The sequence below is a fragment of the Amia ocellicauda genome, chromosome 18, assembly GCF_036373705.1.
Source record: "Amia ocellicauda isolate fAmiCal2 chromosome 18, fAmiCal2.hap1, whole genome shotgun sequence".
NCBI classification, from domain to species: Eukaryota; Metazoa; Chordata; class Actinopteri; order Amiiformes; family Amiidae; genus Amia; species Amia ocellicauda.
Window position 1 is genome coordinate 10848278 of NC_089867.1, and position 15780 is coordinate 10864057.

Consider the following 15780-nt stretch of genomic DNA (forward strand, 5'->3'; position numbering starts at 1 on the left):
CCGGTGGGGTCTTCAGCTGTTGTAGCCCATCCGCCTCAAGGTTGTACGTGTTGTGGCTTCACAAATGCTTTGCTGCATACCTCGGTTGTAACGAGTGCTTATTTCAGTCAAAGTTGCTCTTCTATCAGCTTGAATCAGTCGGCCCATTCTCCTCTGACCTCTAGCATCAACAAGGCATTTTCGCCCACAGGACTGCCGCATACTGGATGTTTTTCCCTTTTCACACCATTCTTTGTAAACCCTAGAAATGGTTGTGCGTGAAAATCCCAGTAACTGAGCAGATTGTGAATTACTCAGACTGGCCCGTCTGGCACCAACAACCATGCCACGCTCAAAATTGCTTAAATCACCTTTCTTTCCCATTCAGACATTCAGTTTGGAGTTCAGGAGATTGTCTTGACCAGGACCACACCCCTAAATGCATTGAAGCAACTGCCATGTGATTGGTTGGTTAGATAATTGCATTAATGAGAAATTGAACAGGTGTTCCTAATAATCCTTTAGGTGAGTGTATATTGTATATTGTTATTGTAATGAGCACCGCTTTTCCCGGCTCTCATTGCGGATCCACCATGCTGTGCAGCAATAACAGAAGAGGCGCAGGTTGCAAACCAAAACAAGAACTTTATTTAATAACAGGCTTTATGGCTGGAGCGACTTTATAGCTCTGATGGTAGCTCTGCAAAACACTAACTTATGCTCAACTGCTCTCAATCTTCTGTTCTTCCTCAAAAACCAAAAACTGCTGCGCGGGAAATAAATAGGCACCCCTATTTATTAGTTTGCACCCCGTGACTGGCTCCCCCAATCACGACGCGCCCCGTGTTCCCGCGCTGGGCCAACCCCTGACCCCCGGAACTAACTAAGCCCAGTTACACAAGCATGCACATGCACCACCCACGTGATCCACCAAGCATGCATGCATGCTGCTAACCTTCCATCCCCCAACACACAGACAGAACCCCAAACACACACATATACAGACACATGCCCCCCAGATCGCTACTGTATATATATATATTTATATATATATATATATATATATATATTAACTTTATGATAAAACAAATGAAGTAATATAGTATAAAATCTCTACATCATGAAAACAAATTAAAGGACAGGACGATAATATATATTTTTTGACAGTTTAATTTATTGTGATTTAGTATTTGATTACAAGTAGTTTTTAAAGCAACACAAGAAGCAAAAAGTTGTACATTGTCTGTTAAATACTTCATGTAACATATATGTAAGTAAGACTTCAGTAATGATCATGCTAATAAGAACCAACATCCAAAGATACATACATGGATACTGTTCCATGACATTGTCGTTAAAATCTTTCTTATTTAAAGTTCAACAACCTTACAATGTAATATCACTACTAAGACTTATATGACACTAAAGTAAGTTGAGCATGCAGAATGAGACATTATAGACATTACCATTATAAATGATTATTGTTGCAATAATTCATTGTTAATATTGGCATTGGTTTAAATCTGTTACTCACATGATACTGTGTTAAAAAACATAATTTCAGAAATCCTCTTTTCAACCTCTTTTAATTTATCAAAGTTATCCACATAGAAGTACTTATCATTAGACCCCCCAATTGCCAGCAGTTCCTCTTTCTTTGCATCCTTTATTCCAATAGCATAAGTAATAATACCAGAGTCTCTGATGTACTGGGACGTTACATTCAAGAGCTCCCTGTCATGAGATTCTCCATCAGTCACTGTGATTAGAATCTGTGGAACACCTCTTGCTTTGCGCCCACCAAACGATTCTGCCAGACGGTCTTTGGAAAAATTGAGAGCTTTTGCTGTGTATGTGATTCCCCCGAAGAGATGCATTGCTTTGATGGCCTGCTCCAGTGACCTCTTGTCATGGTTTTCATTTAAATCAAAGGCTCTCCGAGGAACGACACTATATTGTGTTGCCCCAATCTGTACCCTGTCTTTCCCAATGTCAGAGTTCTTTACCATGGCATACATGAAATCCTTCATACTTTGAAATCCCTCTGAAGAAATACTTCCAGATGTGTCTATGACAAACATTATATCGGCAAAGTTTATTTTATGGTAATCTGTGAAAGAAACAGATTATTTGATTATGTGTATTTTACATATGCCATCTGGTCACTGGAACATTGTGAATACATTAAAAAAATTAAAATAAAGGCTGCTTAGCTCATACAGGATATAACATTATAATCAATACATAATGTAGAACCAAGACTTGAGAAATGTTATTGTAATGAATTTTGAATAATTCAATTCTAATACAATAAGAAATTAGTGCTTTGTCAGCAATGTTCAAGTACTAACAAGACCAAGTTTAGTTTAGCACATAGAATGGAGTTTCCCAACAATTGCAGGTCTCTCATGCAGGGGGTGGTAACACAATTTTTCTTGGCACGTCCTGGCCACTGTTTTTATATTCTCACAATTATCATGATAATTGTGAGAATGGGTGCATGCCCCACAGTATGGGAAACGCTTGTATAGAAGGAATTTTTTTTTATATAATTCTTCAAAATAATCTTATTTTTGCACACAATTAAAATTGAATGTGAACTGGCCATACTCATTGCTGAAGATGTCCTTTTTTTTAAATTATCGATTAATTGATTTACTGGAGTTGCGTTTCAAAATGTTTCCATATTAGCTTATAATACAATAAAGTTTTCTTAAAGATGTGTCTATTATTTCCATTAAATGTACTTTATTGTAACCAATATTTCATCTGTGTAGTACAGCCTTAGTTATGTTAGGGATAGACTTGATCTGTATTCTTTATTTTGGCGTAATTATAAAACTATTACAAAAAGAGTTTATGATCGGAGGTCCGTTTACTCTATACTTTGGTGAAAAGGCAAGACCGCATTTTAAGAACAGCAATATGTCTGTCCTGCTGCTCAGTTCTTCCAAGTTTGTTTCTTATTTCTGGCTCAACTTGTGTTTTTGGCTTTTCTTTACATTGGTTTCCATAGCTGATGTGCATTGGCAAAATTCAAAGATTCCTTTTGGACCAAATCTGTCTGACATCACCCAAGAGCATTTTCCTTTGCATATTTCAACATGAGTAATACATTTAAGCTAGGCATGAATCTTTAATCAATCCCAACCTAAGATTTACTAGTGTATTGAGTATATGTATTTATGATCAGTTAATCTGTTAATTAGTGCGCTCTGTAATTCACTCACCACCTAATAGTTGGGAAGATCTATTAGCTTTATTTATTGCTTAAACCCAATAAAACAAAATTAATTTATATGGATGAGCATTCCCTGTTTTTGAGAAGAATAGAAGGTACATGGAAATAACATACCTTTCAAATCATTGTGTATACTGAAAAGCACCTCGTCCAGTATACTATTGAGCTCTTCGAATGTGTTGATAAAAAAAGGGTTTTGGCGAGAGCCGCTAATTTCCACCAGCTGGGTGTAATTGGCACCAAAAACACCAATTGAAAAAATAGTTATGCCTTTTTCTCGCAGAGCCTTAGCAGGTTGTAAAACTTCATCTTGAGCCTCACCATCAGTTATCACAATGAGCAAGCGGTTGACTTTGGGTCGTGCTTTTTTGAAATAGTTAGAGACCGATTTAAGGGCTTCTCCAGTCAAAGATCCACCACCCAGCTGCTGCATATTGTCAAAAGCTTGCAGTAAAGTGGATGCTTGGTGATGTTTATCCAATTCAAATTCAGGTTTCACTATATCGCTGTATTGCATTGCACCAATACGTACTTTGTCTCTGCCAATGTCTGATTTGTTTACAATTGATTTCATAAAATGTGTCATCTTTGTGTAGTCTGTGGAACTAATGCTCCCAGAACTGTCAATTAAGAACACTATATCTGCTTCACTTTTCTTGCAGGCTGGAAAAGGGAAAGATTTCATTATTATTATTTTTGTAAATTTAAGGCCTATAAAATTATGTCATGCAAGTATTCTCTATATAGGATCCAGTACTATTAAGTAGTCTCTGTCTTTGAAAAATCTTGTCTTTGAAATACCCAAGGTAAGCCAATTATTTCAAAGAACAGGTAAACACTAGATTTAGAAGTTTCTAGAAATGGAAGGATTTATGAGAGAGTTTTGCATTTGACCTGACAGGAAGGTCAAAGGTCTTCAGAAAGGGTAATTTCAGATACGTCATACATGGGTTCCTATATGTGTTCCATAGTAAGTATCAGCCTAACTGCACTATGTAAGGAGTTATGAGTCAGTTCTCACTTTGACCTCAAGGAATGGTCAAAGGTCACAATGTAGGACATTTCTGAACAGACTACATATGAGTTCCTATCTGAGTTCAATAGCAATCATTAGCTATCTATACTCTTTAGGACACTGTAAACACTTTTAATCTTTTACTGACCTTTAAGGAAAGGGTCAAAGGTCCAGATCAAGGTGCTTGGAGTATTTTAGCTGTACATACAGTACTCTGCAAAAGTTTTAGGCAGTTGTGAAAAAATGCTGTAAAGTAAGAATGCTTTCAGAATTAGACATGTTAATAGATTATATTTATCAATTAACTAAATGCAAAGTGAATGAACAGAAGAAAATCTACATAAAATCCATATTTGGTGTGATCACCCTTTGCCTTCAAAACAGCATCAATTATTCTAGGTACACTTGCACAAAGTCAGGGATTTTGTATGCATATAGTCAGGTGTATGATTAAACAATTATACCAAACTAATGATCATCGATTCAATATGTAGGTTGAAACACAATCATAAACTGAAACAGAAACAGCTGTGTAGGAGGAATACAACTGGGTGACAAACTCAGCTAACAAGGTGAGGTTGATGAAGACAGTTTACTGTCAAAAGTCATACACCATGGCAAGACTGTGCACAGCAACAAGACACAAGGTAGTTATACTGCATCAGCAAGGTTTGCAGAAATGGGCAACGTTGAGGATGGTAGATGCAGTGGTCGGCCAAGGAAACTTACTGCAGCAGATGAAAGACATCATGCTTACTTCCCTTCGCAATCAGAAGATGTCCAGCAGTGCCATCAGCTCAGAATTGGCAGAAAACAGTGGGACCCTGGTACACCCATCTACTGTAAATTGGAATTTGTTAAATGTATTTTGAATTGCTGTTTTAGCCAAATTGAATTTGTAATGATTGATGCCTTGTACTTCTCTGTATTTTGCACTTTGTTTGCACTTATGTTGTAAGTTGCCCTGGATAAGGGCATCTGCCAAGAAATAATAATAATAATAATAATAATAATAATAATAATAATAATAATAATAATAATAATTACTGTCTGGAGAAGTCTGGTCAGAAGTGACCTTCATGGAAGACTTGCGTCCAAAAAGCCATACCTCCAATGTGGAAACAAGGCCAAGCGACTGGACTATGCACAAAAACACAGGAACTGGGGTGCAGAAAAATGGCAGCAGGTGCTCTGGACTGATGAGTCAAAATGTGAAATATTTGGCTGTAGCTGAAGGCAGTTTGTTCACCAAAGGGCTGGAGAGCGGTACACGAATGTGTGTCTGCAGGCAACAGTGAAGCATGGTGGAGGTTCCTTGTATGTTTGGGGCTGCATTTCTGCAAATGGAGTTGGGGATTTGGTCAGAATGAATGGTTTCCTCAATGCTGAGAAGTACAGGCAGATACGTATCCATCATGCAATACCATCAGGGAGGCATCTGAATGGCCCCAAATTTATTCTGCAGCATGACAACGACCCCAAACATACAGCGATAGTCATTAAGAGCTATCTTCAGCGTAAAGAAGAACAAGGAGTCCTGGAAGTGATGGTATGGCCCCCACAGAGCCCTGAACTCAACATCATCGAGTCTGTCTGGGATTACATGAAGAGAGAAAAGCAACTGATGCTTCTTTTGAAGGCAAAGGGTGGTCACATCAAATATGGATTTGATGTAGATTTTTCTTCTGTTCATTCACTTTGCATTTTGCCTATTTTTGAAAGCATTCTTACTTTACAGCATTTCTTCACTCCTGCCTAAAACATTTGCACAGTACTGTACATTGTCTTTTAACAAATCTGAAGTCAGATTGCAGCTTTGAGCCTTGCTTATAGAAGAACATAGGAGTTTTTTAATTAAAAGGAAAGGTCAAAAGTCAAATCCAGAGTCATATATTGAAAGCCCATATATGGTTTCCTATATGTGTTTTATATAGACCATGGGTCTATCGCCTCTCTTTGAGGTGTTATAGAGGTAAAAGTGGTAAAATCTTGCAGTTCACCTTAAAAGAGAGGTCAAAGGTCATAATCAAGGACATTTTCAAATAGACCACTTATGGTTTCCTATACATGTCCAATACTAAATGTGACTCTATTTTCAATCTGAAAGCAGTTATTAGGCAAAAAAACATATAATTGACCTTTGAACTAAAGGAAAAGGTCATAGTTCAAAAATAGTTTTTTCACAAGAACACATTTGTCCTCTTATCACATCGTATATGATGACTGTGATGGGATTTCAATTTCCCTGTTTTTGAGAAGAATAGTATGTACATGGAAATAACCTACCTTTCAATGGATAATATATGCAGAAAAGCACCTTGTACTGTATACTGTTTAGTGCTGTGTAGTTGTCAATTAAAAATATTTTTCTTTGAGAGCCACTTATTTCCTCCAGCTGGGTGTAATTGGCACCAAAAACACCAATTGAAAAAATAGTTATGCCTTTTTCTCGCAGAGCCTTAGCAGGTTGTAAAACTTCATCTTGAGCCTCACCATCAGTTATCACAATGAGGAAGTGGTTGACATTGGGGCGTGCTTTTTTGAAATAGTTAGAGACCGATTTAAGGGCTTCTCCAGTCGAAGTTCCGCCACCCAGCTGCTGCATATTGTCAAGAGCTTGCAGTAAAGTGGATGCTTGGTGATGTTTATCCAATTCAAATTCAGGTTTCACTATATTGCTGTATTGCATTGCACCAATACGTACTTTGTCTTCCCCAATGTCTAATTTGTTTACAATTGATGTCATGAAATGTTTCATGCTGGTGTAGTCTGTGGGATTAATGCTCCCAGAACTGTCAATTAAGAACACAATATCTGCTTCACTTTTCTTGCAGGCTGGAAAAGGGAAAGATTTCATTATTATTATTATTATTATTATTATTATTATTATTATTATTATTATTATTATTATTATTACTACTACAATATTTGTAATTTCAGAAGTATGCAATTATACTCTGACAGATAATCTAGTACTACTAAGTAGTATCTATCTCATCTTTAAAATACCCAAGATAAGCCAGTACACTGCATTTTCTGTGTTCTTATTTGAACTTTTGACAACTTGAGGTTCAAAGAAGTGATGTATTGCATTTTGCTCACAAAAGCTCTGTTTCAAGGGCAAAACTAGGAACTGCCAATGTAATATTAGATGAAAGAGGTAATGGCATATGAAATAGAAGTATACTTACACAAGCTTTCTTTCTTTAATTTATTTTATATATATAAACTAGTTCAGAAAGTAACCTTGAACTTTCGATTTACGATTTAATTTTATTATGAAATACATGTCCCCGAGCACGGGGCTCAGACAATTTCATTTTGTTGACAATGCTCCATCCCCTTTGGGTAGTATTCTCTTTTTCAGAAAACCAGCAATGCATTTGCAAGCTTTCGTGATCTTGCACTATGCTTTAATTAAACATAATTTTATATAAATAATAATAAGGAAAACTATTGACTTAAACTATTGTTAATTACAATATTAAATAAACCCAGCACTTCACCATCAATCAAAAACTATGCAGTTAATCTGCTGAAAAATATATTGTTGAGCTCACAAGTCTCACAAGTTTCTTGCCATATGACAACAGAGGCTGAGTCACTGTGCTGTACTAGTTGCGGGTGGGCCTGCCAGAGTGATAACGCACAGCAGACAGACCGCTTTGACAATGCGTTCATGAGATCCCATGGTAATGAGCAATGCCCCTTTCCCTTTTGGGTAGTATTCTTCATTTTAAATCTAAATAAACACCCTCTGCCTCGCGACTCCCATGGGATTTGTTGCAGCAAACATGATATGGATGCTTAAGTGCCTTCCTAGTGCTAAGCTCCCCAAATATTTCTTATAATAATAATAATAATAATAATAATAATAATAATAATAATATTGTTTTTTATTTTCTCCTTCTCTCCTATCATCCTTACATTGTGGCTTGTTTGGTGAAGTACATTATGGTCCTAAGAGTGTCTGACTTCATTAACCATCCTTTGACATTTTTTGTGTGACAATTTCTGAACCGGACTATTTGCTTTTTCCATTGAATATTAATTTATAGTGCTGTGTGTAAAATAATCAGACGCTGTTGCCAGCACTTCCTAAGACAAAAAGAGTATAGGTGTGTAAAATTAATAATCACGATAGATACATACTGTTACCCTTGTTTGATTGTTCAATACTTCTTTCAGTCATGCACTCAGGTCAAGCAAGCAAACATCTATCAAAAGATGGCATCATACCTTCCTGAGATTTGCATAACTGCATCCACATGAATGCCACCACTGGCAAGAGTTTAACCATCTCCATTTTCACAAGTAATGTATTCTTGTTTCTGAAATATAAATAAATAAATAATTTACCACTCTGTAATGAACATCATACCTAAAACACAGATTTGCAAGCTTTTATTTATTAATTGAACCTGCACGATTTGCTGAAGCAATATGAAAGTGTGGCCTAGAGGGCATACCGAAGATCAATACCTAGAACAGTATAGATAATTGAAAGTAAATGAACTTCCTGAAAGCCAGGCTTTTCCATAGCTGCTGTAGCAGGTGAAGTACTGTTCCATAATGTACATTTTCCTTTAGGTCGGTTTAACAAATGTTAGTATCTCATGTAAATCGAATACTTATATAGTGGCTCACTAAAGCGCCTTAAATATAGCAGAAATGTACTTTGCCTTTACAAGAAATACCCCGGGACAGAACAAATAGTCACTCATTAATTAGTAAACAATGCTACTAACAACATTTCACCCTATATGTGTATTGTATTATATTGGTAATAACACTGTGAAGCAGAGCCACGCTATTGTTTCTTAAAAGCTATAAAATTAGTCTGAAGCATCTCCCAGATCATGACACTGGTTGCAGTCTGCTCTCAATTTAATTCCCTAACTTTTCTTTCAGTGTCTTTCAGCTAAGCAGACATTTGAAAAACCTTTTTTGTACTTTGCTATGAGTGATTTAGGTTAAATTAGACTGTTTTTAAGGTCATTTCCACAACATACATTTCCTTTAAGTCATCTCCATCATGTTTATCTATGTGGAAGAATAGAGTGATGTTGACCATAATTTTGACCAAGTATGTATGAGAATTATATGACATCCAGGGTAAAAATGAGGGAATGTAATTGCCACACAACTACATTTTAAAAACATAAAAATAGACCCCAAATGATGGAATTTTTCAATGAGTTTTTGCTCCCATATAAATTTTTCTCCACAAGAATATGTAGATACTAGTACATATGTAATGACAATACAAATTTGACCTTTCCTGTATTGTCATTTTTGTATTATCTAGTTGAATTACCTTTTCATTGAGTATGACATAGAATATCACTAGAGTAGAGTGAATTTTTTTCACCTATATTGAAATCTGTTTCTCAGCATTGTATAATTTTGTTCAACTGTGTGATTTGCTCAACGCACAAAACTAAATTAAACTGAGCAAAATAAGAAGAGAAACATACCTGTTTACTGTATGAAAATCTATTGCATTCTACATTTTATTAAACAAACCAGTAAAATACAAGAAAAATCAGTACACATATTTGTTGACCCAGATAATGTAAGTTTAAAAATGAGAAATGAAAAAACAATTCTACTTACAAACGATTAGTAAATACGTAGTTCTGCAAAGTCCTTTGCCAAAACTGTTAGATCTCCCTCCCTTATATTTCAACAATTGAAACTTCCAGTAAGTCTGAGCCCAGCTAGACTGAAATTAATGTAAAATGCCCATCTTTTAAATTGACCAGAACTGAACACCACTCGTCTAGATAATGTCAAAACAGAGACATTGTGCACTTTGATCAGACACTCTCTGGACTTGCATGTGACAGGCTAAGATATACTCCCTGATATTAGGCTTTCCTTTTTATTTCTTCTCACTTCTAAAAAATATTAATATAGCAGCACAATACATTTGCTTTGCTCTCTTAAGTCAACAGAAAATATAAGTCCTTATTTATTTAAGATATTTCAAACATGATGCAATGAAAACATGTTCTAGATTAGTAGCTGGCAGTGAGAACTAGAGTGAATTGTATACACTGTAGCTGTAATGTCAAACCGAGCAAAAGAAACAAATCAAAACAGATATTTGTGTGTGTGTGTGTGTGTGTGTGTGTGTGTGTGTGTGCTAGTCACTAACTAGCTAGTCAAGCTTTAATAATGAAAACAACCTGGTATTCTTATAGCCATTTCAGGAATAAGTTGGAAGAGTTTTTGACATAACACATTTTCAGTTGGTGTGTCTGCACATCTGGTTCACTTTCTAGGTGACTTATTCTAAAGAACCCCTTGTCAGTGTTTAACATTGCAACAAGCACACTTGAAAGTACGAATTTCCCATTAAATGGCAATTATTAAGAAACTATACAATTCCTATATATTTTTTGTGATACATGATATGTAACAGTTAATTATAATATTTCTAATGATACGTTGTAAATAACTGTAACATGTTTAGGCTATACACAATAATAAACTAGTAATACACATGTTATTAACAGTATATTAATGTCTGGGACACTGAGTGGAGTTCCAAAAGTCTTTACTTTTACAATAATTTATTTTGCAGCACCTCTCAAACATGAGACTCTAGTTTTCAGTGGAGAATATTGAATACATGGCTTCCAAGTGTCATCCTTCCATTTACAACTTTCCTTGCTCTGTAGAAGCAAGGACTAAACTTCATCTCCATTTCTCAACCTTGAGCATTTCTCCCTGGAGTTGAAAAGCAGAAGATTAATGCTTTACATCAATATAGTGCATATTGGCTGTTCTGAATCTGATCTGAACTTAACTGAAAGTACCACAATCAAAATGAACACATGAAACTGGATTAAAATCCTCTAAAATCAAGGGATGTATAAATGCAAATTTAATTTTGGGCAGTATCAAGATTTAAATATTATTTAATTGATTTATGCAGCCGGAACCAAGTAAGGTGTGTTCTAATAAAACTGGATGATTCATGACGTAGATAAAAAAAATAAGATTGAATCTGGTGAATCTTGGAATGTTCAAGTAATCATGGATGATAATGGAAAACGCTTCCAAGATGTTGTTCTTTGTCGTGGGAAGTTTCCTTTAAGCTGCTTGGTGGTGTATTTTAGGGCAGTAGGTGACTGGGAATCAGCTGCATATTTTGTAAAGTTAACATGAGGACAGAGCCTGCTGAGATACGGTTAGCTGTGAAAGTAAAGCTTGTAAACCATCACACATGCTTTATGAGATTCATTTATTGATTTGTTCTGTTCAGGCCTATGCAGATTTTGGATGTCATAGCAGATAAATCATATATGGAACATTAATCTATCTGAAAAGTTACAATAGCAGGAAGGCTTACACGATGAAATTCAACTAAATGAAAACTTCCCAGAGGCAAAGCTTTGAAGAAACTGATTTGTATTCCTTGTATTCCAGTGAAACTGGTTCTTGCACTATATAGACCGGCACTCCCTGTTGCGTGTAGAGAATAGCTTGAAAGCAAGAAAAATACTGCAAAGAGAAGAAGAAATATATAAAGAAATGTTTAGTGCACGAAAAGCATAGCACAAATAATCCCGTCAAGCTGTTTTTGGACATGCACAGATCGTGTCAATTATATCCAGATGTGGCCAAATGCAAATTTGATTGTACAATAGCTTCCAAAATAAATGGGTTACATAGATAATCTTGCTATAATAAATCTAAAAAGGGAAGAGACAGGAACACTTTAACTCTCTCTAAAGAGCAACAGATGAGGTGTTTTCTGTGATTTTAGTTCAAAACTCTCATTAAAATACCACTAACACACATTCGCTAACATACATGTTCAGCAATCTATAGCTGTTGTTAAAGTAGTCGCAGACATCATCCACACACTATTTACATCTGTTACAGCCGTCCAGGTGACACAGGACAGAACCCCTGGGACTGATTACCTATCTGTATATTACTCTTACCTGAGCTGTCAGGTGTTAAAAGGCTTGTATATATAAAAACAGGGAAAGACAAATGCAAACTGATGGGGTTGTGTCGGTGGGGGGCTGTGGAGGTTGGGGCACTTAGCACATTGATTAGAGATGTTGGGAGCCATTGCTGTATGCAGAAGCTTTCATTATTAGAACAATGACTCAATTTTCAAAACATCCATCCTTCTTTGCAAGGCATCCATTGGTAGTGCTGATTATTTAATTTTTTACACATTAGCTGTTTTCTCCTTCTGATTTAAAGCTGTTTTATACCCTTGAATTGGTACTAACTCTTGCTGTAATATTTTGATTACAATTTAAAAAGTTAAACAAAGGAAACATCGAGTTGCATTTTCAAGTTAGTATATCAGTGTCAGGATTTTGAGAGGAAGTCTATCCTAAAAAAATAAATAAATTCCCCTAAATCATTTCACAGGAAAGTACTTTTTATAAACATTTACATGAATAGGAGTGCATACATGACAGCTGTGACTGGAAATGTAATGTGTGATTAATTTATAATGGATTATTATTACCCAGGATTGCAAGATTTTCCATCTGGTTACAAAATGTGCAATCTATTTATTTTTGAAGTACAGTATTATAAACACAAACATGCTCAAACTAGGATTCGCTGACCTCTATAAATGACCGAAGATTTGTCTGGTTCACTCCTTCATATATCACACACATACAAGCATCACAGAAGAACACTTTACAGGCTTCTTCTGTGTCCTGAAACGGCTGTAGGATTCGTAGCACTCAGAGACAAACCTTCACGGTATTTATCATGTTTCATATATGTGCCTTAGTTAATATGATGTTGGAGGTTCTTTTCTTCATGTTCTTTGTATACAGGTTATGAATTTTGACAACTAAAATAAATTACGTCAGAACACAAATAATGATTGGAAATTCTTCTCATGACGTCAGTGGGTTTGGATTTTTCCAGCACCTCAGATAATCTCATGGCCAAGTTTTTATTACCGTTATTGCAAAATGTTTTTTGGCTTTCTTTGTTTGCTTTGATGTTCAGTACAAACATTATGCATACTATATATAATACCAAAACCATTTTAACTATATGCTATACAATAAAGTATAGGCTAGATCTTTCAAACTGAATTAATAGTGGTTAAATAGTCACATTCCCTTTAACTCCATAATCGGGACTCACATTTCTCTGTTAGAAGTATCGTAAATTATTATTTGTAAATTAATATAGTAAATTATTAACATTTCTGAAGATCCAAAGTAAAATTCTTGCTTTTTTACTTAATAGAAAGGTAAAAAAAATATGTTTTTATGTAAGATTTCACTTAACAGCAACCAGTGACAAAGAAGTACATTTATTTTTAGGTGATGAATAAACAAAAGAAATCACAAATTGTTTCAATATGTCGGTAGGTTTTAGGTCATCTAAAACATTTGAGTAAAATAAAAATGCTAATTTCTCTTATGAGGAAGCAAAACAAAAAATGTTTAAAAGTAACTGTTACCTTTTCTTACATAGTAGAGAAGAACATGTTGAAATAAAGAGGATTTCCCTTGAGAACATTTGAAGAATATGGCCTGAAATTATAGTTCGAGTTATTAAAGCTGTTCAGGGAATTCCCTCACTTTTCCTGTTCTTCGCTATAATAGCACACTTTTCCTCAATGGTAAAGTCACTGGATTCAGTTAATAATTCAGGCATCCTGGCATTCATTATATTCTTCTTGAGACTCGGATGTTCCTGGGAACCTTTAAGATTACAAATTCAATTCAATGGTGAACTTAAACAACAAGCAGCAATTGCTATGTTTACACACAAGACTTACAGACATGCTCAAATTTGTTGGTACCATTACAGCTCATTGAAATAATACTTAATTCCTCCTAAAAAGTGATGAAATTAAAAGCTATTGCACCATGCATACTTTCATGCCTTTGGTATGTCATAGAATAAAGCAAAGAAGCTGTGAAAAGAGATGAATTATTGCTCATTCTAAAAAGATATTCTAAAATGGCATTTGTTGGTACCCCTTAGAAAAAATAATAAATAACTGGATTATAGTGATATTCCAAACTAATTCGTTTATTTAATTAGTATCACACATCTCCAATCTTGTAATCAGTTATTCAGCATATTTAAATGGAGGAAAGTAGTCACTGTGTCGTTTGGTATCATTGTGTGCACCGTAATACTGTAGCCAACCTCCCTGGGTGCGGCCGCAAGAGGAAAATCCACCCCAGATTGAACAGAAGGATAGTGCAAATGGCAGAATAAAAACCAAGGATAACTGCCAAAGAGATACAAGCTGAACTCCAAGGTGACGGTACGTCGCTTTTTGAATTAAAGTGGCCTCCATGGAAGAAGACCCAGGAGGACTCCACTTTTGAAAGAAAAACATAAAAAAGCCAGACTGGAATTTGCTAAAATGCATATTGACAAGCCACAATCCCTCTGGGAGAATGTCCTTTGGACAGATGAGTCAAAACTGGAGCTTTTTGGCAAGTCATATCAGCTCTATGTTCGCAGATGAAAAAATGAAGCTTTCAAAGAAAAGAGCACCATATCTACAGTGAAACATGGAGGAGCCTCGGTTATGTTTAGGGGCTGCTTTGCTGTGCCTGGCACAGGGTGCCTTGATTCTGTGCAGGGAACAATGAAATCTCAAGACTATCAAGGCATTCTGGAGCGAAACGTACTGCCCAGCGTCTCAGTTGCAGGTCCTCCAACAGGATAATGAGGCAAAACACACAGCTAGAAGCACCCAAGAATGGATAAGAACAAATCATTGCACTGTTCTGAAGTGGCCTTCTATGAGTCTTGATCTGAATCCTAATGAACATCTATGGAAAGAGCTGAAACTTGCAGTCTGGAGAAGCACCCATCAAACCTGAGACAGCTGGAGCAGTCTGCACAGGAATAGTGGGCCAAACTACCTGTTAACAGGTGCTGAAGTCTCATTAAAGAGCTACAGAAAACATCTGATTGTAGTGATTGCCTCTAAAGGTTGTGCAACAAAATATTAGGTTGAGGGTCCCAACATTTTTGTCCATGCCATTTTCATGTGTTTTATTATTTACAATATTATGTTGAAAACCAAAATCGAAAGCAAAGTCTGATTTCTATTAAATATGGAAAAAACAATGGTGGATGCCAATTACTTTGGTCAGTTTCAAGTTATTTCAGAGGAAATTCTGCATTCTTCGTTTTTTGTGGAGGGGTACCAACAGATTTGAGCACGTCTGTATTTGGAATGCTTTGAGTATTCAGAACATGAGAATGAGCATGAGTTCTTCAAATACACATCTCACATACAAGTTATATGTGGTTATGGCCCTAATAGTATCGGTTTACACAGAAACAAGCATATTGAGGATACTGTTTCTTTGAGCATGTGTGACAGAAATGATGTGTTATGAAATAACTGACTCCTCCTAAAGCTAAGTACTGCAGCATGTTTTTTGGCTCCATCTTTCCCTCCACACCAAACAACCCAGAATTCACAGGTGTGTGCAAATACAGGAAAACCTGAGTGAGTACAAAAATGTGTTTACATATGCTAATATCCCACTGATAATCCACCAGA

The 15780-nt window shown here is 35.9% G+C and overlaps 1 protein-coding gene across 1 annotated transcript; it reads right to left on the reverse strand.

Annotated features, from left to right (window-relative positions):
- Positions 1 to 1147: 1147 nt before the first annotated feature.
- On the reverse strand, positions 1148 to 10612 carry LOC136714143 (collagen alpha-6(VI) chain-like). Its single transcript, XM_066691459.1, has 5 exons — positions 9852 to 10612; positions 8475 to 8566; positions 6522 to 7070; positions 3335 to 3883; positions 1148 to 2089 (listed from the first exon to the last, which is right to left on the reverse strand). The coding sequence occupies exons 2-5, from the start codon at positions 8539 to 8541 to the stop codon at positions 1506 to 1508; spliced, it is 1749 nt and encodes a 582-aa protein (XP_066547556.1). The 5' UTR covers positions 8542 to 8566; positions 9852 to 10612; the 3' UTR covers positions 1148 to 1505.
- Between the last annotated feature and the right edge of the window lie 5168 nt (positions 10613 to 15780).